At 50.0% G+C, this 25,542-nt stretch overlaps 1 protein-coding gene across 1 annotated transcript in view; it reads left to right on the forward strand.

Annotated features, from left to right (window-relative positions):
• Positions 1–25,542, forward strand: part of ABCA13 (ATP binding cassette subfamily A member 13) — a 412,425-nt gene that overhangs the window by 219,155 nt on the left and 167,728 nt on the right. Inside the window, exon 42 of the mRNA XM_040455040.1 lies at positions 12,000–12,093. Coding sequence (XP_040310974.1) covers positions 12,000–12,093 — 94 coding nt within the window. The remainder of the gene's footprint in view (positions 1–11,999; positions 12,094–25,542) is intronic.

Genomic DNA, 25,542 nt, shown 5'->3' on the forward strand with positions numbered 1-25,542 from the left:
CCTCCCCTCCCCTCCCCTCTCCCCCTCCCTCCCTCCTTCCTTTTCTGCCAAATGTTCAGGTCTAGCTGCATTTCCAGCCACAGCCCTGGATTAAATCAGAGACTTCTGGAGCAGAGAAGGTGTCAGCTCTGCCTTTTACTCGTTTGTGCGTGCTGGTAGGGCTCGTTTTAGCTGCCAGAATCTTCTTTAAGCCACTCGTCTCCTTTATAAGTGTGGTTTTAGTAAAAGCTAGACAAATCAATGGGAAATTGACTTACACGAGCCACAGAAAGCTGTCACTTGTGGGGCCCAAGGGGCCAGTGAGGCGGCCTCTGTCACCGCGGACCCGCTGCCCCTGGCTGATGCAGGACGCCTTCCATATTAGGAATGCCCACCTTCTGACAGGGTTTAGTGGGAGTGGAAACCGAGGTCCTCGTAGTTTCCTACACCCCGGGGTGGTGATGACTCTCCCCCAGGGCAGTCTCCAAGGTTCGGACTGAATCGAGGGAGTTTCTCAGCACCCGGACCGCAGAGCCCCGGGTTGGAATCCATTCTCCAGGCCATTGGCCGAATGTGTCCCTGGGAGTTGTGAGAGCCACAGGGTGGGGTTGATGGAAGGGGCTCCTGGCAAAGCCTGAAATGCCCATGAAATGCCCAGGGAGCCAGCTTCGGAAGGGCTGGAGGGCTGGGTGGTGCTGGTTGGTCTTCCTGCCACCCTCCTGGATGGTGAGTTCCCCTGGGGCCTTCGTGCCCGTGGACCGCTCCGGGGCTGGGAGCTGGTTTTGTGTGTGTGTGTGGGGTGCCTCCTTCCCACACCCTGACTCACTGACAGCCTGGCCTGGCCTCCCCCACCCGGGGGTCCTTCCTTTCATGGCTGATGTCTGTCCCCTCCCCTGTCCTCCACCCTGGAGAGAGGAGACTGTGGAGGAAGTCTCATGGCACCATGCCCAGAATCTTAAGTCAGGTTTAAAATTTTCTGGCCTGTGCCGCTTTGTAACAGGAGTTACCCCAACTAATGATACCGATCTTAAGCGGTGTCCATTTCCCCATAACCTTTGCTTCTATGGCTGCCTAATTTCTGTTTAAAAGGCTTCCCGGGGCACCTCAGTCTGTTGAGCATCCGATTCTGTTTTGGTTCAGGTCATGATCTCACAGTTCATTAGATCGAGCCCCGCATTGGGCTCTGCATTCACAGTGCGAAGCCTGCTTGGGGGTCTCTCTCTCTGCCCCTCCCCTCCTCACTCTTCTCTCTCAAAATAAATAAACATTAACAAAAAAAGCCTCCAGGATACATTTCGTCTTGCAGACCCTGAGTGCGGTGGGAGCAGCTGGGTCGGGGAGCAGCCTGCGTGTGGCTGGAACCCCATTCTTCTCCTCGATGAAATAGAAATTTCTTCCCTAACGTTCTCAACACCGTTTCTGTTTGGATCAGATAATGCGATAACCCTCAGAACAGGTGACAAACCGCAGGAAGTCATGCAAAGGTGAGGACTTCTCTGCATCACTTTCACTGCATTTAAATCCAGAATACACGTGCTGTGGGGTATTCGGAAAGTAAGCGTTTCTGTATTTTAGCCCTTCTGTATTTTTAGTGTTATCATAGGTATTTAATCACAGCACAGCTTCTAGAAATTCTTTGTTTTCAAATTTTAATGTTTATTTTTCAGAGAGAGACAGAGTGTGAGCGGGGGAGGGACAGAGAGAGGGAGACACAGAATCCGAAGCAGGCTCTAGGCTCCGAACTGTCAGCACAGAGCCCGACGCGGGGCTCGAACCCACAAACCGCGAGATCATGACCTGAGCGGAAGTCGGACACTTAACAGACTGAGCCACCCAGGAGCCCCTAAAGATTCTAAAGTGATCTTTACACACAATGTGGGGCTCGAACTTATAACCCCGATATCAGGAGTCACACACTCCACCACTCAGCCAGCCAGGCGGTCCCTGAAAATTCTTTTTATGCTAATTCCCTAAATATTCTTATTTCTGATTTGTATTTCCCTTTATTCTCCAAAATATTCTTTTTAAAGATTTTTAGGGGCGCCTGGGTGGCGCAGTCGGTTAAGCGTCCGACTTCAGCCAGGTCATGATCTCGCGGTCCATGAGTTCGAGCCCCGCGTTGGGCTCTGGGCTGATGGCTCAGAGCCTGGAGCCTGTTTCTGGAGCCTGTTTCTGATTCTGTGTCTCCCTCTCTCTCTGCCCCTCCCCCGTTCATGCTCTGTCTCTCTCTGTCCCAAAAATAAAATAAACGTTGAAAAAAAAAATTAAAAAAAAAATTAAAAAAAAAGATTTTTATTTCTGAGTAATCTCTACACCCAATATGGAGCTCAAACTCACAACCTCAAGATCCACACCCTCCATCATCTGAGCCAGCTGGGTGCCCCCAAAATATTCTTATCTATACCCCTTGATGCACCTTTTGGAAATTTCTTAATCTGTCTCCTCTTTGTCCTGTTTTCTTTTCCATTCTTTATTTTTGAAGTTGCATATAGGAAAATCCACTCGGTAAATTTTGGCAAAGGCATGGGGTCGTGGGACCATCACCAAAATCTGGATACGGAGGGAGTCCATCATTACTGCCTGCTTCAGGGAGTAATTCCTTCATGCACCTTGTTTCTCTGAAACCTGCTGTTTGTTTTTGCTCCAGATTCCCCCCCCCCCCCCCGCCACACCCATCCCCTTGGTGCTCATCCCCCGAAAACAAGCCCAACCGGAAGCAGCAGAACCAGTCACGCAATTACTTGGGACATTTTACATGTGCTTTTCCGATTTCCTGCAGTGATTTCTACCTGCTGTACTTAGTACATGCTTTGCACATAATAGGTGTTAACAGGTATCGGTTAGAGGCTCATGTGTCTTTCTTTTCTCTTGCACACACGCAGGTGCTCAAAAAGAACCCATCTGTCTTAAGGGCAACCATAAACAACCATCTGAAATACAGATTTAACAAGATAGAATATTACAGCCTATGTGGGCTTGTTTGAGGACGGGATCTTAAATTGAAAAAAGATTAAGCCTTTTAAAAACTTTCTTTTGTTTGATGGAGTCTATAAAATATCTATCTCAACCAATTTTGTCTCCTTACAGCGGGCAAGTATCGACTTTCTTGTCTTGTGTCTGTTATCGATCCACAGTCAGCGTGGATAAGCACCCTGCACGTGCTTTCCCTTTGTTCGCCTGTGCGGTGCCTGACAACTTACAGCAGGTGCATGGGGGCCTGTCCAGGGATGCTCCTGACTCTGTAGCTAGAGAGCAGATTTCATTTTCTTTTTCTTTTTTTAATGTTTATTTATATTTGAGAGAAAGAGAGAGTGTGTGTGCATGGGAGAGGGTCAGAGAGAGAGGAAGACACAGAATCGGAAGCAGGCTCCAGGCTCCCAGCTGTCAGCACAGAACCCGACATGAGGCTCGAACCCATGAACCATGAGATCGTGACCCGAGCCGAAGTCAGATGCTTAACCGACTGAGCCACCCAGGCACCCTGAGCAGATTTCATTTTAAACTGCAGTAAATTCCTTGTAACTCATGGCCCCTAAAGAGACCCCCAAGCCAGTGAGGCTGAGATGTCAAATCTGATCATACAGTCACCATGCGTGGAGTGTGTTTGCTTTGCATGGTGGGGGACCAGGGAGAGCTGGAGCCCCCTGGGTGTGCACAGGAAGTACCTTTGCAGCCAGCTCGGAAGCCAAGGCAAAATCTTTTCATGTTATGCAAATGGAGTGATTCTTAGTGGTGCGTTTTTTTTTTGATTTTTAAATATGTTTATTTATCTAGTTTTGAGAGAGAGAATGTGAATGGGGGAGGAGCAGAGGGAGAGAGAGAGAGAGGGGTGGGGGGACAGAGAATCCCAAACCGGCTCCAGGCTCTGAGCTGTCAGCGCAGAGCCCGACGCGGGGCTCGTTCGCGAACCATGAGACCATGACATGAGCCGAAGTCGGACGCTCAGCCGACCGAGCCACCCAGGCACCCGCCTGAAGACTCTTTATTTAAAAAAAATTTTTTTAAAACATTTATTTTATTATTGAGAGACAGAGACAGAGCATGAGCTGGGCAGAGAGAGGAGGAGACACAGAATCAGAAGCAGCCTCCAGGCTCCGAGCTGTCAGCACAGAGCCCGACGTGGGGCTCGAACTCACAGACTGTGAGATCATGACCCAAGCCGAAGTTGGACATTTAACCAACTGAGCCCCCCGGGCACCCCCTGAAGACTCTTTAAATTCTCAGTCTTCATCCCGCTGCTTTGCCCCTCCCCCCATGTTCCTGGCCTGAAACAGTTACGACCATGACATCAGTCAGGTGGTGGTTTCTCTTGTTCTGTAACTCATCCTGCATCTTTTTCGTTGGCATTAGACAGAAACGGGATGCTTTTCTTCACCGTGTTTGTTTATTTGTATCGGTAAGGATCACCGTATGCAGTGAGCCAGAATTTGCTGCGATCCTAATTTGCTTGGGTGCCGGGGTCCTACCAGTTTTAGCCCCTGGCGCTCCTTCGTGCTGACTCTGTGCCCTAACACAGCCCCACGATCTTCCAGTGTCTTACGTTCTGACGTCACCAGGTGCTCTGGGCGCCCGAAGCGCATTTCCCCGCCTGGCCCTAGAATCGGCTGTTTCTGCAAGGGAGCCCGGCTGTAGGTGCACACGTGGTGTGGGGTGACACTGCTCCTGTCCTGACCTGGGGGTGGCTGGACAGTCTCCATTTGCTGCTCTTTCACCCCTCACGGTGAAAGCCAGGGGTTCACCTCCACGGGGAAACCCCCCAGGGCCAGGCCAGCCACACTGGGTTCCTCGAGTGTCCCCTCTTCGTCTTTGTCTCTCCCTCCCTGACCGGGGCAGACTCAGCTTCTGTATCGGAGGCTGTCCCCTTGTTTGCTCAATCCGCCCACACCTCTGGAGCACCACAGCTTTAATGCCCCCTGGACGGAACCTGCGCCCCCCCAGCCCCTCCTGGATGCCCCAGCCCCAATCTGGTGTGTTCTTCCTGCAGCCGCTGAAAGCCAAGGAGCTGCCTCCCTTCCCCCCTCGGGTCTGCCTGAGAGGGAAGGGACAAGGGGGAGGGGAGGCTGCTGGCCCCAACATGTTCCTTCTGTCACCTGACACCCAATGTTTTCTCCTCGGGGGACAATAAACCCAGTAATTTCAGGGTTCTTCATTTGGAGACTTAGGTCTTTAAAATTCTTTTTTCAAAGTTTATTTATTTTGGGAGAATGAGATTGAGAGTGAGGTAGGGGCAGAGAAAGAGAAGGGGAGAGAGAGAGAATCCCAAGCAGGCTTTGCACTGTCAGCACAGAAGCCGGGGCGGGGCTCGACCTCATGAACCATGAGACCGTGACCTGAGCCAAAATCAAGTGTCGGGCGCTCAACTGACTGTGCCATCTGGGCGCCCCAGGTCTTTTCATCTCGGTGTCGAACGTGCTATTTGCCCTCTGACTGCCATGCTGGCCCGTCATTTCATGTTGTGTGTGTGGGGGGGAAAAGCCATCACAGGGCAGCATGGATCCAACCCAAGCTTGGCCTTATCAAATTTAGAAACGCACTGAAGTTGAAGTCCTCATCCCCTTGTGCAGAAGGAGACTGAGGGACTGACTGCATGTGAGAAAGGGGCCCCGTCGCCCAAAGTCGGGAATTGGAGTTCAGTTGTGGCAGACGCCAAAACCCTCTACCTGCGCTTCTGACTGGTACCGTCTCTCCGGTGTCTGGGGACGCATCACACCAACGGCCCTTGTTTCCAAGCTGCACCGATGGTGCGTGGTTCTGCGGTGGACTGAACAAAGGCCCTGAGCATGTTTGCATCCTAATCCCTGGAATCCCCGGACCTGCGGTTGTCCGCTGCACAGATCTTATGACGGGAAGGCTATCCTGGATTATCGGTGTGGAGCCGTGTACTGAGTAGTGTGCTCGTCAGAAGGACATGTGAAGGTCAGACGGATGGAAGGAGAGGTCTTGGTGGAGGCAGGGATTGGGGTGATGCGCTTTGAACACGGAGCACGGGGCCGTGAGCATGTAGGCGGCCACTAGAAGCTGAAAAAGGCAAGGGGTTCCTTTTCCCGTGGGGTCCGTGGAAGGAACCAGCCCCGGGTTATCAGATGATAAGCCGCTGTTGCTTTCCATCCACGTTTGTGGTCATCTGTTCCAACAGAGATCGGGAGTGAACAGACGCTCCTGTGAAATGGTAGACTCTTACCGTATGCACCGTGTGGCCTGCCAAGGGGCAGACCTGCCCAGACTCCTACGTCTGGAGAGGACTAGCCAGTGACTCTCCTGTTCCTTACCACGTAGGCTCTCCCCACGGTTTTATCTTCTGCTTCTTAAAACTGTTACTTTTGGGAAAATGAAAACAAAACGAAACCACAGCACAGTTTACATTTTGGTCCAACTTTGGACACGTCCCTGCGCTGATGTCATCTGTTGGTTAGGACAATGCCGTCATTGTCTTGCAGAGTCGGTCGCCTTCATGCATTTCCCCAGCGTCTCAGCTGAAGGCACCTTGCACTGCCCATCTCTGGGACACAGTCCATCAAATGGACACTTTAAATGCAGGTCAAGTTGGGGGTCTGAGACTACTTGGCGGTGGGGTGCACGTAGCCCCGCGGTCTGAGGGATTGATGGCACAATCAGTGTTGAGGTGACCCCGGGCTGCCGTAAGTGCTCAGACCCTGCAGCCCTTCTAAATGAAGAAAACCTCAGTCCTCAGATGAAGAATGTGCAAACTGTTGAACATACTGTTCTTTGCAAACAGAGAGCAGAAATGCCATAGGCTTTCAATCCATACTTCTGCTAAATTATAAATTGTTTCTGCACTGGATAGCATCCTTGAGATTTCTACCTTCTCCCCCTAGTTTTATTGACATACAATATCGTATTAGTTTAGGGTGTACGACATGATGATTTGATGTATATATGTGTGATGCTGATGGCTGTTGGAAGTTATCATGCGTCATGTCATATTGTTATTTTTCTTTCTTTAATGTTTATTGTTGATTTTGAGAGAGAGAGTGGGCAGGGGAGGGGCAGAGAGAGAGGGAGATAGAGAATCCCAAGCAGGCTCCACACTGTCAGCACAAAGTCCAATGTGGGGCTCGATCTCAACGAACCCTGAGATCATGACCTGAACCGGAATCAAGAGTCAGATGCTTAACCAACCCAGGGGCCCCTCACATGGTTATTTTTCTCATGGAAAGAACTTCTATAATCTACTCTCTTTGCAACTTTCAGATATAAAGCCCAGTCACGTTAACTGGAGTCGTAATGTTACAGATCACATCCCCAGGACTCACTTACCTTTTAAGTGGAAGTTTGTATCTTTTGACCCCTTGTGCCCGTTTTGCACCCCCCCCCCCCGCCCCACTCTCCCCTGGCAACCACCAATCTGTTTTTTTTTGAATGTTCTATGTATGAGTGAGATCATAGGGTTTTTGCCTTTCTCTGTCCAACTTATCTCACTTAGCATAATGTCCCCAGGGTTGTGGCAAAAGGCAGGATTTCCTTCCCTTTTGTGGCTGAGTCATACTTCATTGCGTGTATATATCCCACACCGTCTTTATCTCCCTTCATCTACGGCTGTTTCCGTGTCTCAGCTCCTGTACGTGATGCTACGGTGACCACGAGAAGCAGGTGTCTTTTCAACGTAGTGTTTTCTTTTTCTTTCGGATAAACTACCCAGAGGTGGGATTGCTGGGTCATAGGGTAGTTCTATCTTTAACCTTTTGAGGACCCTCCATGCTGCTGTCCACAGTGGCCGCACCCGTTTGCATTCGCACTGGCTGTGCGCGAGGGATTCCCTTCTTCCACATCCTCACCAGCACCTGTCACTCCTTGTCACTTGGATTCTAGCCGACAGGTGTGAGGTGACACCGCATCGTGGTTTTGATTTGCATTTCCCTGGTGCCGAGTGAGGCAGAGCATCTCCTCATACGCCTGTTGGCCGTCCGCCCGTGTTTTCGTTGCACCGCTGGTATTTTTGCTGTTGAGCGGAATGTCCTCATCTGTTTCGCTCCTGTTCCGGTCACGCGATAACCTCAGGTGAAGGTTGGTAAGAGTAGTTTGACCCGTCTTCGTCTGATTTCCCTTTGCCTTGGGAAGCCCGAGCTCGTTCCCGTGAAATTCTGAACTTGTGAGACAGAAAACCACTTTCTGGGCCTGTCCTTTGGAAGAGGCCACTGTGCGTCTGTGTGGTTCGCATGCAGTGGCCGTGGCCTGGTCTCGTTGCGAGGATGGAGAAGACGCCGTCGGAGCGGGAAGAGGTGCCCGTGACGGCCTTCCGCAGACGCCCGGGGGCTGCACTCTCCCTAGACTTTGGGAAGCATCGCCGGATGTGAGACGCCTCGTCTCCGCTCAGACGCCTTCCCGCGAGGCGGCCCATGGTTTGTGCTCTGTCTCGTGAAGGGATGTTTCCGTGTGTGGAACGGACTCTCCCAGGCTTGTGTGTAATGAGACTTCGTGGTCGCGTGTTGCGTCCTCGTCCTTGACCGCCTGAGACCCGGCGTAGGCTTCCCTGTTCCACTCCTTTAGGAAAACGTGTCAAGTTCGGCCTCCAGCTACAAATACTGATGGAAGGTTGTGTTAGGGATTGTGTGTGTCAGATAATAAAGCAAGGGTGCAGATCACGACGTGGCACTTCCGTCGCCCACATCCGTGGGGCAGGGGTTCCCCGCCTGGGTCACGTTCCGTCCCGGGTGCCGTGTTTCCCTGAGACCCTCGACCAGGGTGGCTGCAGGACCACGGGCTCACGGCTTCCATTTGGCACCGGACTTGCAGCCCAGAATAACCAGGATGGCAGCCACCATCGGGAACTCAGACTTTTGAAAACGTCAATCACCGTCATACTGCTGTTCAAAATTTGACCTTTATTTGGGCCTTTCCGCTCACTGGGCTACCTTGGTGTTGTTCCTGCTGCCAGGTGTCCCCGGGTGGTGTGGCTGCAGTCAGGGCACGCCGACACCAGGTGGCGCTCAGAGCATCCTTACTGTCTTGGCCTTGTCTTTCCCTTTCCGCAGGGGAGGCTGGAGAATCCCCTCGGTGTCCCCGGTACTTAGTGTTGTGCTGTAATCGACAGCATCCCCCAGTGACCCCTGAGAGCACGGACAGCAAGACCTCTGCCCTTACTGTGTCTTTCCCTCCCACGCATGCTTGTACACACACACACACACACACACACACACACACTGTCTTGTTATGAAAAGGGGAAGGGAGGGGAAGTTTAAAAAGATAGATGGAGATTATTACCAAGGTGTTATCAAGGTATGCTTTATATAATTCACAATTACTTTTGAACATTGAATGAAATTTCCATTTAGAATAAGATACAGAGGAAAGTTTCTTCTCAATGAATAATTCTTGACTTGTACCGCTTCCACTGTTTTTTGTTTTTTTTTTTTTTTTTTTTTTTTTAAGAATTCCTTTTTTAAGGGGCGCCTGGGTGGCTCAGTCGGTTAAACATCCGACTTCGTCTCAGGTCATGATCTCGCTATTCGTGGGTTTGAGTTCCGCGTCCCGCTCTGTGCTGATGGCTCAGAGCCTGGATCCTGCTTCGGATTCTGTGTCTCCCTCTCTCTCTGCCTCTCTGCCCCTTCCCTTGCTCGTGCTCTGTCTCTCTTTCTCTCTCAAAAATAAATACACATTAAAGAAATTTTTAAAAAAGAATTCCTTTTTTAAAAAATATCTATTTATTTTATTTCTTTTTTAAAATTTTATTTAAATGTTTATTTATTTTTGAGACACAGACACAGAGCATGAACAGGGGAGGGGCAGAGAAAGAGGGAGACCCAGAATCCCAAGCAGGCTCCAGGTTCCAAGCTGTCAGCACACAGCCCGACAGGGGGTTTGAACCCAAAAACTGAGATCATGACCTGAGCCGAAGTTGGATGCTTCACTGACTGAGCCACCCAGGCACCCCATAAAAATATTTATTTATTTTTGAGAGAAAGAGATAGAGGAGGGGAGGGGCAGAGAGAGAGGGAGAGAGAATCCCAAGGAGGCTCCAGGCTGTCAGCACAGAACCCGATGTGGGGCTTGATCCCATGACCCTGGGATCACAACCTGAACCGAAATCACGAGTTGGACACTCAACCGACCAAGACACCCAGGTGCCCCTATTTCTACTGTTTTTAATTTCGTTCTCTATAAATACCCTGGATGAATATGTATCTTTCTGAATGCGCTGGGTGAAGGCTTAACTTGTCAGTCCTCGGTGCGTTCCTCATTAGTGGGGCTAACAGTACTGGTCTCACTGGGTTGGGCTGAGAATGAATTGAAGTGACACCTCAGGGACGTGCCACACGGTACCTCTCGTCCTCCCCCTGCTTGGCCTCTCCTAGGACCAGACGTGGGAGCTTCCGTTGGGCATTTTCCTTCCGCCATGCAGCAATGCGTTCACTGCTTGCAACCCCTCTGTTACACGTCTTATTGTTACCGTTTATCGTTGAGGGGAAAGTAAGAGCGGCAAACAGTTTCCCGAAGTGACGCACTGGCACAGCATTGTTACTAATTGTTAGTTACTATTATTCCTGGTGGTGGTGATGCAGGTGATACTTGAGGGGTCGTGAGGTTTGCTTCTTTTCCTCGGGGTCTTCCTGGAATCCGCAAGGGGTCATCTTACGATTCAGAGTCCCCGCGTAGGATCCAGTGAAACCTCGTGGCCCTTCACCGGGGCGGGACTTGGATTCTCTCAGCGGGATTCTGTGTCAAACTAATGAGCCACACGCAGAGAAATGATGCGTCTCTGCCCTCCCGCAGGCTTCTTGCTTTCTTCTCTTCTCTGGTGCCCTCTCCCCATCTTCCTTGCGGGCTGGAGGGTCCCCCAAACACCCAGAGATAGTCAGTACCTTTGTACTTACTCCCTTAAATAAGCAATCAGAGGTTGCGCTGTTTATGGAAACGCCAAGTGCGGTTCGCGCAAATGACTGGAAGCCGTCATCCACCGAATTTCAGCTGCTCGTCAGTGCCACCCTTGCTCCCGAGACCGTGCGGCCGACACGGCGGGCCCTGAGTCCCATGCCCGCTGGCCTGACGTGTCGTGGGGAGCGTCGTCCTCAAGCCCTGAGCTCCAGCCTTTCCCGTGGTGGTGGTGGCACAGGGCGTTCATGCACGAGCCAGCCGCCGGTCCCACGCACCTGCCGATGTATGTTAGGGACACCCCCTCACCTCTCCGTGGAACCTGCCAGACCTCCAGGTGCCTCTAGGGCTCGGACGGCTTCTCACCTCTCGTGCTGGTTTGGGACCCAGTCGTCAGATCTGAACTCACTGAAACTGGATTTTGCTTCCAGCATGAACTGAATAGAGACCTCAAACCATTACTTAAACACGCCGCTCCCAGGGACGTGGCACTCCCGTGGAAACGCCACGTCCAGTGGGGGCTCTTACCAGTGTGTCTCACCCATACCAAATAAGCTGTGTCATGAGTTTCTCCGTTCAGTCTCTGAACTTTTTTTTTAAGTTTATTTATTTATTTTGAGAGAGAGAGAGAGAGAGAGAGAGAGAGAGAGAGAGAGACAGCACAAATGGGGGAGGAGCAGAGAGCAAGGGTGAGAGAGAATCCTAAGCAGGGTTTGTGTTGTCAGCTCAGAGCCTGATGTGGGGCTTGAACTCACAAACTGTGAGACTCTGACCTGAGCCTAGATCAAGAGTCAGATGCTTAACCGACTGAGCCCCCCCAAGTGCCCCATCTCTGAACTTCTAAGTCTGGTGTAGCCAGCCACAACTCCCCGTTGCATTGGACACTGTATTGTGGGCACCTCCTTTGCCCTGCCTGCTTCTTGCTTGGATTGACCCCACCATGCCCGTAAATGCCCTGAGGTCCACGGTCAGGTTTCCCTCGCCTTGTATCCCCGGGGCAGCCTTACAACCAGCTTGCGGAGAACCGGGCGGCCTTACCACCAGGCCAGTGACCGGAAAAGCTCATGAGATAATGGCGTGTGGTGTCTGTTGTCATAATGACCTCGCTGGGGGACTGAGGCTAAAGGCCAGGAGTGCATTGTGAAAATGGGTAGGAGATAATAAGAAGGTCTTTTTTAATTTTCGTAAAGGTGTTCCTGACGCTGCTGCAAGGTTCCAAAAAGCAATCGGACGCTGCTCTGGGAGCCGGCGTTGAGCCGCGGGACCATGGGCCTCCAGAGCACTGTAAGTACCCGACACGTCTCTGCATTTCTGCTGAGGGGATGACGTCTGCATCCTTCACCCAGAGCCGCTCGGCGCAAAGCTGGGACATGAAGGGACTGAAGGCAGCCGGGGCGGTAACTGGGGACACAGGTCACGGCCCAGGGAGCAAGGCTGAAGGTTTCGTCCTGACTGGTATAAAGTGAGCACGTGCTTGGTGAGCAGCTTTATCTTTTCTTCAGATCGGGACTTACGTAGAAGAGGTTCCTTCTTGTGTAAAATCAGGGTAAGGAGGACCGTCATCCGTCATCCGGTGTCCCCTGTGTCGCACACAACACGACTCAGCCTGCGTTCTCTGTGTGCCTGTGACGCGCGGGCTCTGTGCCAGGCGCATCCAGATGGGAGCTCTGCCTTCCTGGGGCTTCTGTCCCTGCGGGACCTCAGTGTGGACCTAGGTGCCAAGTGCTGACATCTGCTCGCGCGGGCACGGGGGCCGGGACAGACGCCAGGTGTGGTTTCCAGGGTGTGGCTGTCGCTGCCTGTTTAGGAACAATGGCACACTGCGAGTGCTGAGCTGGGCCCTGGAGGTGGGCGCGCTGGTGGGTGGACAGGGGGACAAAGTGCCAGCTGCCCCCTTCCTGCAGATCTGGCGTAACCAGCCTCAAAAAACCTGTTTTGGGGATGCATGGGGGGCTCAGTCGCATAAGCATCTGACTCTTGATTTCAGCTCAGGTCATGATGTCACAGTTTGTGAGTTCGAGCCCAGCATCAGGCTCTGCACTGACAGCACAGAGCCTGCTTGGGATTCTCTCTCTTTCTTTCTCTCTCTTTCTGCTCCTCCCCTGCTCTCTTGCATGCTCTCTCTCTCTCAAAATAAATACGTATTTTTAATGACCTCTTTTAGGCATTGTAATTGGTTTGCAGTGGTTTCTCATAGTGGTTTTAATTTGCTTGTCCCTAATGACTCAGTGGGTTGGGCGTATCTGACGTAAGCAGTTGTTCCGAGATACAATTCACATACCACACCATTCGCCCACTTAACGTGTACCGTTCGGCAGTTCTTAGTGTATTCGGAGTTGGGCATCCGTCCCCACTGTCGGCTGTGGGGCAATTTCCTTTATCCTGAAAAGAAAATGTGCCTCGACTTAGCTGTTCCTTCCCGTTGCCCTGGGAACTTGCTACCTGACGTCTGTTTCTGTACATGTGCTTCTTCTGGGCATTTCATACAAATGTTATCATGTAATATGTGGTCTTTTTTGACTGCCTTTTTCTTTTTTAAGTTGATGTATTTTGAGAGAGAGAGTGTAAGAGAGCAAGCAGGGGAGGGGCAGAGAGAGAAGGAGAGAGAAAGAGAGACAGAGAGAGAGAGAATCCCGAGCAGGCTCTGCACTGTCAGAGCAGACCCTGGTGCAAGCCTCAAACTTACGAACCGTGACATCACGACCAGAGCTGAAATCAAGAATTGGACGCTTAAGCGACTGACCCCCCCCCCCCAGGCGCCCCTTGACTGGCTTTTTCACTTAGCATCATGTTCCCAACAAGGGTCATCCATGTGGCAACGGGTGTCAATGCTTCATTTTCTTTGATGGTCGGATGCCCTTCCTCTGTATGGATACACCACATTTTGTCCATTAGCTATTGGTCATTTGGATTGCTTCCGGTGTTTGGCTCTTAAGAATACGCCGTCACGAACATTTGTGTGCAAGGTTTTTACAGGCATGTATTTTCTCCTGGGCACATGCCTGGGAGTGGAATTGCTGGATTGCACATTTAGCCGTATGACGGACTGACTGTCACGCTGTTACCTAAAGGCACGCTGTTGACGTTCCCCCAAGCAGAACAGGGGGATCCAGTTTCTCCCACTTGCCCACTGGCCACTTGTGACTGCCCATGGTGTGGACCCCAGACAACTTGGGGGGCTGGCGGGGGCGCTGGCTCGTGGTGGTTTTGATTTGTATTCTCCTGACGGCCGATGATGTGGGGTCTCTCTTTGTCAGCTTATCGGTGTTTGCACATCGTTTTGGAGAAATGTCTGTTCAGATCTTTTGCCCATTTGAAAAATTGGGCTAATTATTATTTCTGGAGTTGTAAGTCTTTTATTGTGGAATTGTGAGAAGTGGGATGTTAACCCTGGGGTTTTCATGGATGCCTTTTATGCAGTCGTGGAAATTTCTATTTCTGGTTTGATGAGAGGTTTTCATCATGAAGGGGTGGGGGGATATTGCCAAATGCTTTTTCTGCATCTACTGAGATGATCATGTGTATTTTTTGCCCTTTATTTATTGATGTGATATGTTACACGAATTGAGTTTTAGGTGTTAAAGCAGCATTTCATTGACCAACTCAGATAAATTCCACTAGGTTTCATGATATATAATTCTTTTAATAGATTGCTGGGTTTGATTTGTTAGTATTTTGTTGGGGCTTTTGAGTCTAAAATGGTCTGCAGTTCTGTTTTGTTTTTCTCTTGATGTCTTTGGTGTTGCCATTGTGGTATTTATTACTCACCTCACAGTATGAGTTGGGAAGTACTTCCTCCTCTTGTATTTTTTTGGAAGTATTTGTGAAGAATTCATTCTTTAAGACATGTCTGGTCGAATTCACCAGTGAAGCCATCTGGGTCTGAATTTTCTTTGCAGGTAGTTTTTAAAGAAACTAATATTTTGGTTTCTTTACTTGTTATACATCTATTCATATTATTTATCTCTTCTTGAGTCAGTTTCGATGTTTTGTGTCTTCCTCGGCACACGTCTGTTTCATGTGAGTTACCTGATTTATTGGCGAATAGCTGTCCATAACATCCATCTATGATCCCTTTTATTTAGGTGGGGCTGGTAGTACCAGAATCTTGCATTTCTGAGTCTAAAAATTTACACTTCCTCTTTTTGTGGGGGGGGGGGGTTAATTTAGCTAACGTGTTGTCAATTTTGTTAATCTCACAGAAACAGCTTTTATTTTCAGTGATACTCTGTTCATTCTCCATTTCCATTTCATGAATTTCAGCTCTGATTTTTATTATTTCCTTCCTTTGACTTGCATTAGATATGGTTTGCTCTTTTTCTCCTGATTTGAGATCTTTCTTCTTTTACACTCGCATTTACAGCTGTGAATGCCCCTTTGCATGCTGCTTCCGTGGGCCCCCCAATCTGCGGATCTTGTGTCTTCACTTTTACTTATCTACCAGTATTTACAAACTTTTCCTTCGATTTCTTCTTTGGCACACTGGTTATTTAGGATTATGCTTTAAAAATTTTTTTGTTTGTTTATTTTTGACAGAGAGAGACAGAGACAGGGCGGTAGTGGAGGAGGGACAGAGAGAGAGAGGGAGACACAGAATCCGAAGCAGGCTCCGGGCTCCGAGCTGTCAGCACAGAGCCCGACGCAGGGCTCGAACCCACAAGTTGTGAGATCATGACCTGAGCCAAAGTCGGACGCTTAACTACCTGAGCCCCCCAGGCGCCTCTACTATTATTTTAAAAATATTTAAGTGATTGCTACACCTAGAGTGGGGCTTGAACTCACGACCCCGCCATCAAGAGTCGCAAGCTCTTTCTTCCAACTGAGCCAGCCAGGCGGCTCCAAGATTACGTTTTCAAATTTCCACATATTTGTGAGTTTCCCAGATTTCTTTTTGTTACTATAGTCCCATATCGTTCTACTCTGACCAGAGGAAAATGTTTTGTATGATTTTACACCTTTTTAACTTACTAAGGCTCGTTTAAGGGCTGGAATACGGTCCACCCTCAGAGTGCTCCTTGTGCCCGTGAGAGGAGTGTGTATCTATTGTGAAGGTGGTATGTTCCATAGATGCCCTTCTGTCTGCCTTGTCTACACAGCTGTTCAAGTGTGCGATATCCTCCTTGATGTTCTGGTAGCTCATTCTATCCAGTAGTGAAATTGGAGTGTTGTTTCCAGCTCGTTGCCTGATTGTCTCTTCCTCCCACAGCTTCTGTCAGCTTTTGTGTCACGCATGTTAGCCTCTTTAGTTGCATAAATCATACTTTTTGTCTCTTCCTGAACCTTTCGTCCATGCTGACATCGTATCTGACGAGCTACTTTCTCTGGAACTTTGTGGAACTTCCTTGGATTCCAGTAGTATTCCTCATCAGACCCAATCCAGATCTTTTTGTGAGATAATTTCTTCTCTATTTTTGGTTCTGCAGAGATGGTGGGGGGCAGAGGGAACGGCACCACGAAGCTCCCTCGAAGCCCTCTGGTTTGGTTGAGTCGGTCTCTGAGACACAGTCTCAATTCTTACTTTTTATTTTTATTTTTTTCACCTAAAAAGTTTATTAGCGGAGGAGAACACCAAATGATTGATGAATGTGGTGAACTGTAATATTCATTCATTCATTCATTCATTCATTCCCTGGGGTAGAATAAGCTTCATACAAGCTTTACCATTTTCACGGGTACTGTTCTGTGGCATCCATTTACGTTGTTTTGCAGCCGTGACCGCGGTCTCCAGAGTTCTCTCGCCTTCTCCAACCGAAACCGTACGCAGTAAGCCCTGGCTCCCCCCCCTTCCCCGCCCCTGGCAGACAGCTTTCCCCTTTTCATCTGTATGAAGCTCACTGTTCTCGAGACCTCACGTAAGAGGAAGCCTACGCTGTTTGCTCTCTGGCGATTGGCTTATGTCATTTAGCAGAATGGCTTTAAGGTTCACCCACCATGAAGCATGTGTTCGAATTTGCCAGATGTAAAAGTCAGGGCACGTGGGAGGGGCTGCAGTGTTCCCAGGCCTCTCCAGGCGCCACTCTCCTCGAATGCCAAGTGCTCACCCACATGGGGGCTCTCTGAACCCCATCCTTTTGGGGTTTTATGGCGGCTTCATTACACCGGCATGACTGATTAAATCATTGGCCGCTGGCCAGTGAGGGGTCAAGGGAAGGTTGGAAGGTCCAATGCTGTAGTTATGTGGTGGGTTCTCCAGGCTCTTAGAGTGAGTTCCAAAAGTCACCTAATTAAGGTCATTGACATAACTACAGACACCCTTGTTGCTGTCACCACTTAGGAAAATCCAGAGGTCTGCAAGAAAGGGACAAAGAGCAGATACACATTTCTTAGTATAAATCACATCTTATTTATTTAAAAAAATTTTTTAATGTTCATTTAATTTTGAGAGAGAGAGAGAGAAAGAATGTGTGTGTGTGTGTGTGTGTGTGTGTGTGTGTGTGTGAACATGGGAGGGACAGAGAGAGAGACACACACAGAATCCCAAGCAGGCTCCGAGCTGTCACCACAGAGCCCGACGGAGGACTCGAACCCACGAACTGTGAGATCATGACCTGAGCCAAAGTCGGACGCGTAAGCAGCTGAGCCCCCCAGGGTCCCCTCATTATAAAGCACTATAATGCACTATAAAGCATTATAAAGCATTATAAAGTAAAGTGAGGGCATCACCTTACAGTAATTGTGCTTGTTGTTGGACTTCATGTAAATGGGGTCATCGTGTGTGCACAGGAGTCTGTTTTTTCTTTGTATTTTGCCGCTTCGATCCATTTATGTTATTGCTTGTGTCATTTCTATGTAGTCATATTCTGCATATATCGTAATTTGTCTCTCTTTTACCGTGTATATACAAATTTTATTTTACCTGGGCACACACATTATTTTCTCTTTCCGTTATTAGCATTTTACCTAAAGGCTTCATTTCTGAGCATTCTTGTATTTTAAGGTGCATTAGCTAATGACTTTTTTATGTAAGGGCAAATTCAAAGAAAATATGATTATGTTCTCATAAACATTTTGTCATCCTTGAGAACTTAGGATAATTTACATGGAAAGGTATTGCCCGCATACATCCTCTTTGTGACGGTGATGCATCTGTTTTGAAAAAAATGGTAATTTCATGTTCTGAATTTGGGGGACATTATGAAAATTCATGCAAATATGTTAGAAATAAAATGTGCAAAAAAATCGAAAAAACTACTGTTACGTGAAAAGGAGCAGTATGTTAAATTTTAAAGAGAACCCTGAGGAAAGAAACATTATGTTTTCTATTACCTTTGTATAATATGATATAAAAAGGCAGTGTTACTTATCATCCAAATTACAAATTATGGAACTGGAAAACACGTCATTAAAATATCTATTTAAGTATTTCATTACTTAAAACACAACGTGAGATCAGGACACATGACCACAAATTTGGTATGACATTTCCTGAACCTCCCAGTTTTATTGTGTTCTGCGAATCCTCCCACAAAGCTCCACAGGAAGCCTCTCTGTCAGTGAAATTTATATTACTTAGCAGATATAACTTTACTAAAGGGCTTGATCAGGATTTTGGAGACGGTGTGAAACCGTCTTCTGGGTAAAGCGCTCACTCACTTTTCGGGGACGGGAGCGTGATCCACACTCGAGAAAGGGAATTTCTGGAATAATCACTTACCAAAATCTTTCCCTTTCTTGTTGGTGCCTTCAGGAATTACATTTTTGTTCCGATTCCTGCCTCTGGCCGCCCCTGCCCTCAGGCACCCCTTCCCTCCACGCTTGCCGTGTATCTTCAGAAAGTCTTCTAAGGGGCTCGCTCTCAAATAACTCACCTCTTGCTCCTCTGATAGATGAAGGCAACATAAAATATAAAATACAGATATTTTAAGCATTGGGAGCCTAGTTGTGCCAGAGAAATGAGTTACAGAGACTGTGCCCAGAGGGCACATCTGTCCCTGCCATGGAAGGTGTGCAAATCACTTCTTCTCAGAGCCCTGACACCATCGACCAGATACAATGAGAGGCGTCCTCTGTGCATTTTCTTACTCAGTCCTCCTGGACATTTTGCAAATAGGCTTTCCTGCAGCCATTATTTTCATGTAGAAACTGAGCCGTGGAGATTTGCCCGAACCCTGGTGGGTCCAGCGTGAAACTCCCACCCAGGCACGGCGCCAGGTGCTGGAGTCTCTTTGGGTCAAAGAAAATACAGTCTTTGGATCCGTCCCTTTTCTGCAAAGGCTTTTCCAAGCCCCCAGAGTACTGTGTGTCACAGTGTTTGAAGGATGCGTGGGTGACTGGATTCACTCCTTGACTCCCCGGGAGAGGTGGTGATCTAACATCATCACAGTGACCTGCAGATTTTGTAGAACACAGATTCCTGGGCCTCACCCCCTGATTTCCCGATTCAGGGGTTCCTGGGTGGGGCCCGAGAACTTGCATTTCTCAGCAGCGACCCGGTGGTACCGTGGGTCCAGGCAGCACCCCTGGACGTCCACCGCTTCAGGGTGATAGCTGTAGGAGGATTCTGTCTAGAACCACAAATTCTCGGTCTGTTCTCTTTGTGCTGATTCCCAGCAGCGCACTGGTGTTCTGGAATGAATTGTGTCCCTGTTCCTCTGCCCCCCCATTTGTATGTTGAGCCCCCAGGACCTGAGCATGTGACTGTATTTGCAGATACAGGATCTTTGGAAAGGGAATTAGGGTAACCGTGAGGGGTATAAGTGAGTCCTTACCCAGTCTGACCGGTGTCCTTGTGAGAAGGGGGGGATTGGGCAGAGACGGCAGTGCCCGCACAGAGGAGACCCCGGGGGGACCTGGAGAAAGGGGTCGTCTGCCAGCCAAGGGAGAGGCCTCAGAGGACACCAACCTTGCGGTCACCTGGTCACCTTGATCTTGGGCTTCCAGCCTCCTGACTGTGAGCCGTGAATGTCTGTGGTTTAAGCCACCTGGGCTTGGTGTTTTGAAATGGCAGCTAGACCGTCCCGCACAACAGCACGTGCCGTTGCTGGGCACACACAGTGGAGGGGTTTGGCTGGTAGACTTCGAGCCCCTGTGACCGGGCCTGGCATGGCTCGGATCAGGAGTCCCCTCCTCTGACCACCTCTCAGCTTCCCTGGGCAGCTAGCGGCCCTTCCTCTGCATCCCTCAGTGCCTGCTGGAGCCCCTCGTACAGGGTGACAGTCTGCTTTCCAGTCACCTGCACGACGGTGTCCGTTTTCTCCCAAGGGGTGTTTGCAGGTTCCCAGTGGCCTCTGTCAGAGCTGTCCCCCACCCCAGCCTGGTCTGCTGCTGTCCTGCTCTCAGGGAGGCCTCCCACCCAGCACACCCCATCCTTGCTGCTACAGGACCCCAGGCCCCTCTTCCAGGCCATAGCACAGGCAAGAATTCTTTCTTTATCTGAGTCTTCAATCCCTGCCCCCCAAATCTCCTGGATCTTCCCCTGGAGGGTTGCCACATGCTCGTGGTCCTTCCTCTGGGGAAAAGAAGCAGCAGCAGAGAAGCCCCAGGTTCAGTGCAGCGGGTCCATACTGATTCGTCCTGCGTCACTGAAACTCTCTGTGCATTGAACAACGACTCCCGTATCCACCCCTCCAGCCCCTGGCGACCACCACTCTGTGCTGCTTGTAAGAATCCATTTTATTTAAAAAAAATTTTAAACACTGTCTTTAGTGTTTATTTATTTTAATGTTTATTTATTTTTGAGAGAGAGAGAGAGAGAGAGACAGAGCATGAGCAAGAGAGGGGTAGAGAGAGAAGGAGACACAGAATCCGAAGCAAGCTCCAGGCTCCGAGCTGTCAGCACAGAGCCCGACACAGGGCTTGAACTCACGAACCATGAGATCATGACCTGAGCTGAAGTTGGATGCCCAACCTACTGAGCCACCCAGGCGCCCCTTTTAATGTTTATTTATTTTGAGAGAGAGGGAAAGAGAGAATCCCAAGCAGACTCCACACTGTCAGCACTGAGCCTGATGTGGGGCTTGAACTCATGAATCATGAGATCATGACATGACCGCTCATCAAGCCTGAGCCCCCCCCCCAGGCGCCCCAGGAATTTGGGGATTTTAGATTCCTCAGATAAATGGAATCAAGCAGTATTTGTCCTGCGATGATGGGTTTATTTCACTCATCACAATGTCCACTAGGCTCAAATATGCGGTAGCAGGTGTCAAATTGCCATTTATTTTTTATTTATTTATTTATTTTTTAACGTTTTTATTTATTTTTGGGACAGAGAGAGACAGAGCATGAACGGGGGAGGGGCAGAGAGAGAGGGAGACACAGAATCGGAAACAGGCTCCAGGCTCTGAGCCGCCAGCCCAGAGCCTGACGCGGGGCTCGAACTCACGGACCGCGAGATCGTGACCTGGCTGAAGTCGGACACTTAACCGACTGCGCCACCCAGGCGCCCCTCAAATTGCCATTTATATAAGGCTGAGTAATGTTGCTCTATAGTTACTCCATCCCTGTCTCTCTCTCTCTGTCTCTCTGTCTCTCTCTCTCTCTCTGTCTCTCTCTCTGTCTCTCTCTCTGTCTCTCTCTCTCTCACACACACACACACACACACACACACACACACACACGTGCGCACACGCTCATTCTCTTTCTTTATTCATCTGTTGATGGACTTTGGGCCGGTGTGAAGAGTGTGGAGTGCCTGGTGCATCACATCATTGCATGGGATCTCTCCAAGGTCCTGATTTCAGGGTTTGGGGGGTTTGTGGATCATACAGTAGTTCTGTTTTTGAGATTTTTGAGGAGCCTCCATACTGTCCTCCACAGCGACTGCACCAGTTCGCATTGCCACCAGCAGAGCATGGAGGGCGCTGGCTTCCCCTGTCCCAACAAGAGCCTCTGCACAGCAAAGGGATTGGTAGAATGAAAAGGAAATCCGCCGCTGTTAAGAAAGTGTTTGCACCCCACGGATCCGATCAGGGATTGATAGCCACAATATGTAGAGAACTCCTGTAACTCTTATAACTCGATAGCAAAAAGACAAGAGACCCAATTAAAAAATGGGCAAAGCAGGAACGCCTGGGGGGTTCTGTCAGTTGAGCATCCAGCTCTTGATTTTGGCTCAGGTCATGGTCTTAAAGTTCATGGGATCGAGCCCCACACTGGGCTCTGTGCTGGCAGCATGGGGCCTAATTAGGATTCTCTCTCCTCCTCTCTCTTTGCCCCTCCCCTGTTCACTCTCTCTCTCTCTCTCTCTCAAAATAAACATTTTTTAAAAAATGGCCAAAGCATTGGAACAGACATTTTTCCATAGATGGACAGCAGGTGCATGAAAGATGCTCCCTGTCACTTGTCATCAGAGGACTTGGGATCAAAACCACAGTGAGACATCACCGCATCCCTGTTAGGATGGCGTTCATCAAAGAAAAAAAAAAAAAAGGAAAAAAACCTTGGATGCTTATTGAAATGGCAGATTCTTAGGCCAACTTCCATAAATTTTAGTGCCGAGACTGAGACATTTACAGGTTTTAACAAACACCCCAATTTCCTTTGATTCAGGTGGGCTATGGCCATCTGTGAGAAACACCAGCCAGGTTAGAGTCTCATCAAGGCCAGAGTTCAGGTGAAAAGTCATGTCACATATTCAGCTGGTACAGAGTGAATCTGGGCAACAGGTGTTTTCTCCTTGTAAGGCTTTGGCAATGGCTTTCTTGTCTCCTCCCTCCCTTCCTTTCTCCCTTCTCTCCTTCCTCCCTCTCTTCCCTCCCTCCTTCCTCCCTCCCTTCTCCTTTCCTTCCTCCCTTCCCTCCTTCTTCAATTCCTTCCCTGTCCCTCCTTCCTCCTTTCATCCCTCCCTCCTCCCTTCCTTCCCCCTCTCTTCCCACCTCCCTCCTCCCTCCCTCCTTCCTTACTTCCCTACTGAAGCCTTACCCCCCTGCCTCATGTGAGGTCTGAGGTTGCAGTGAAATTCTCAGCTCTGTCAGTCCCACTTTACCTAAAATCTTCTCCCTTTCCTCCCACCATTTAATCCTCTGTATTTCATTCCTAATTGCTACTTCTTGTGATGATGGAAAGCAATTTGGCAGTGATAAATCTGAAGGGTGTGCAGCCTCTCCTTTGCTTTTGGAGACAATCCTGTTTGAACAGCTTCTCCTGCACGGGGAGCCTGTAATTCTCGGCCTCTTCAAAGAGCTGTTCCAAATTCTGCATGTGTCTCGCAGGCCGAGCGGCGGTGTTCAGCCCCGAGCGTCGTCTTCTCTGCTTTGTCCACACTTCCTCCAGCTTCAAACACCGCCTCCCCGGCCAGCCAGGTGGGGGTGACCGTGCCCGTCGCCAATTACACATGCCAGGGAAGGTTTGTTGGCGGCGTTAGCGAGATGAGCGGAGAGCTCCCGGCAGGGGCTCTGCATGAGGCAGTGTGCCAGAGAGAAGGCCGAATTGAGATAGACATGGGCCAATAAACGCTGGCGGCAGGTGTCAGGGAGCAGCCGCTTCTGTCGGGGCCGCGAGGGGCCGGTGGAGCTTGTGAAGCCCAGCCCCTCTCGGTCAGAGCTGCCCAAGGAAGCCCCGAGCTGGTGAGGAGTAGCAGCTCCCACCCGCGGCCCCTGACTTGGAATCGGCCCTTCTTGTGACACGTTTGACAAAGGAGGGGACTCGCTCATCTTAAGCGTGCCCCTTGCTGCCAAGATAATGGTGGAAAACTGGGGAGATGGAGGCAGAGTGGCTCTGGGCAACCTTTAGGAACACCTCCATTGTAGGGTCAAGGGTTGAGTGTGTCATGTTGTGTATTTAAAAGAATTAAAAAAAATGTTTTTAATGTTTATTTACTTTTGAGAGAGAGAGAGAGAGAGAGAGAGAGAGAGAGAGAGAGAATGAGCCGGGGAGAGGCAGAGAGAGGGAGACACAGAATCTGAAGCAGGCTCCAGGCTCCGAGCTGTCAGCACATAGCTGGATGCGGGACTCGAACTCATGAACCATGAGATCATGACCTGAGCCGAAGTCAGACGTTCAACCGACTGAGCAACCCAGGTGCCCCTAAAAAATTTTAAAAAACATTTTTTTAAAATATTTATTTATTGTTGAGAGACAGAAAGACACAGAGCGTGAGCAGGGGAGGGGTAGAGAGAGGGGGAGACACAGAATCCGAAGCAGGCTCCAGGCTCCCAGCTGTCGGCACAGAGCCTGACGCAGGGCTCGAACCCACGAACCGTGAGATCATGACCTGAGCCGAAGTCGGACACTTAACTAACTGAGCCACCCAGGCACCGCTCCCCCTGAATTTTTTTAAATGTTTTATTTATTTTTTGAGAGAGAGAAATAGAGAAAGAGCGCAAGCAAGGGAGGGGCAGAGAGAGAGGGAGACACAGAATCAGAAGCAGGCTCCAGGCTCCGAGCTGTCGGCACAGAGCTCGACGCGGGGCTTGAACCCACAAGTTGTGAGATCATGAGCTGAGCCGAAGTCGGTAGCCTAACCGACTGAGCCACCCAGGTGCCCCCATCTTTCTTGCTTACGCTCTGAGGGAGAACCACACAGAGGTGGACGCTCCGTCAGTGGCCTAGAGATGGCTGGTGAATGGGGCCCGGGGGCGCACTTGGCGAGGCTGAGCGTGGGAAAGGGCAGGAAGGGATTAGAGGGAGTGGTGGTGTGGCTTCTGGGCAGGGGAAGTGGGACCGGGGAGGGGGGAGGGAAGTCACAGCCAGGTGACCAACGGGTGAGGGCACCGAAGACAACATTTGGTCACATCCATCCGCTCCTCATTCATCAGACGGCTCTGAATGCCTTCTGAGTGCCGGAGAGCGTTCTCAGATCTGAGCTTTGCCAGAAGAACTGAGCTCGGCCCCTTGCGGTGGCCACACACGACGAGGACGGAACAGTGGGGGTGGTGAGCACAGGGCCACCGTCTAAGAGAAGATTCGGCAATGGGGAGCTTTCTTCTCTGGCTACATCCATAGACCCTTACTATGTGCCACACGCCAGCTCGAGGACCCCCCCTTGCATGTCGTTGCTCACTGTTCACAAAGGAGCCCTTCGAGCCAACCTTCAGCGGAGCCCAGACACCGCATGCTGTCCACCCTGCCTCCCAGTGTGATGGGAGCGGAGCCGGAGAGCAGGGCCGAGGCTGGAAGGAGGACTGGGTGCGGCAGAGAGGAGCCTTCTTTCCGTTGCCTGACTGCCCAGGAGAGCTTTGGAGGGAGCGTGGGTTTTAAACCCCAGGTTGGGGCCATTCAGGGGCTGCAGGAAGACCTGAGTTTGGTGCGTTGGAAAGAAAAAACCCAAACCCCTCGTTTAAGTGACCTGCCCACAGAGCATAAGTTCCCTGAACATTGTCACTGTCTCCTCAAGGCATGTTGAATCCCGTCCAAGGAGTTGGGGCCATCTCTATTCCAGAAAAAAGAAGTGTCTGGGCGTGACGCCCAGCCCTCTTCCAGAGTGAAATCCTGCCTTGATGCTTTTCATCGTCTGGCTGTGAATCACTGTGCTTTTTAAAGGATCGAAAAAGCGGGGCGCTGGGGGCTCAGTCGGTTGAGCATCCGACTCTTGATTGTGGCTCAAGTCAGGATCCTGGGGCCGTGAGATCGAGCCCGGAGTTGGGCTCTGCACTGAACGTGGAGCCTGCTGGGGATTCTCTCTCTCTGCCCCTCCCCACTCACATGCATGTGCGCACACTAAAAGAAAATAAGAGAAAGTAACAGAAAAAGCGATCCCTAACCTGTTTAGCAATTGGGAAAACTTTGGAGGTGAACAGAAAATTCTTCTACCTAGATTTTTCTTCTTTTTTTTAATGTAAAAATCCCGTATGA

The sequence above is a fragment of the Herpailurus yagouaroundi genome, unplaced genomic scaffold (assembly GCF_014898765.1).
Source record: "Herpailurus yagouaroundi ecotype Mexico unplaced genomic scaffold, PumYag 214, whole genome shotgun sequence".
NCBI lineage: Eukaryota > Metazoa > Chordata > Mammalia > Carnivora > Felidae > Herpailurus > Herpailurus yagouaroundi.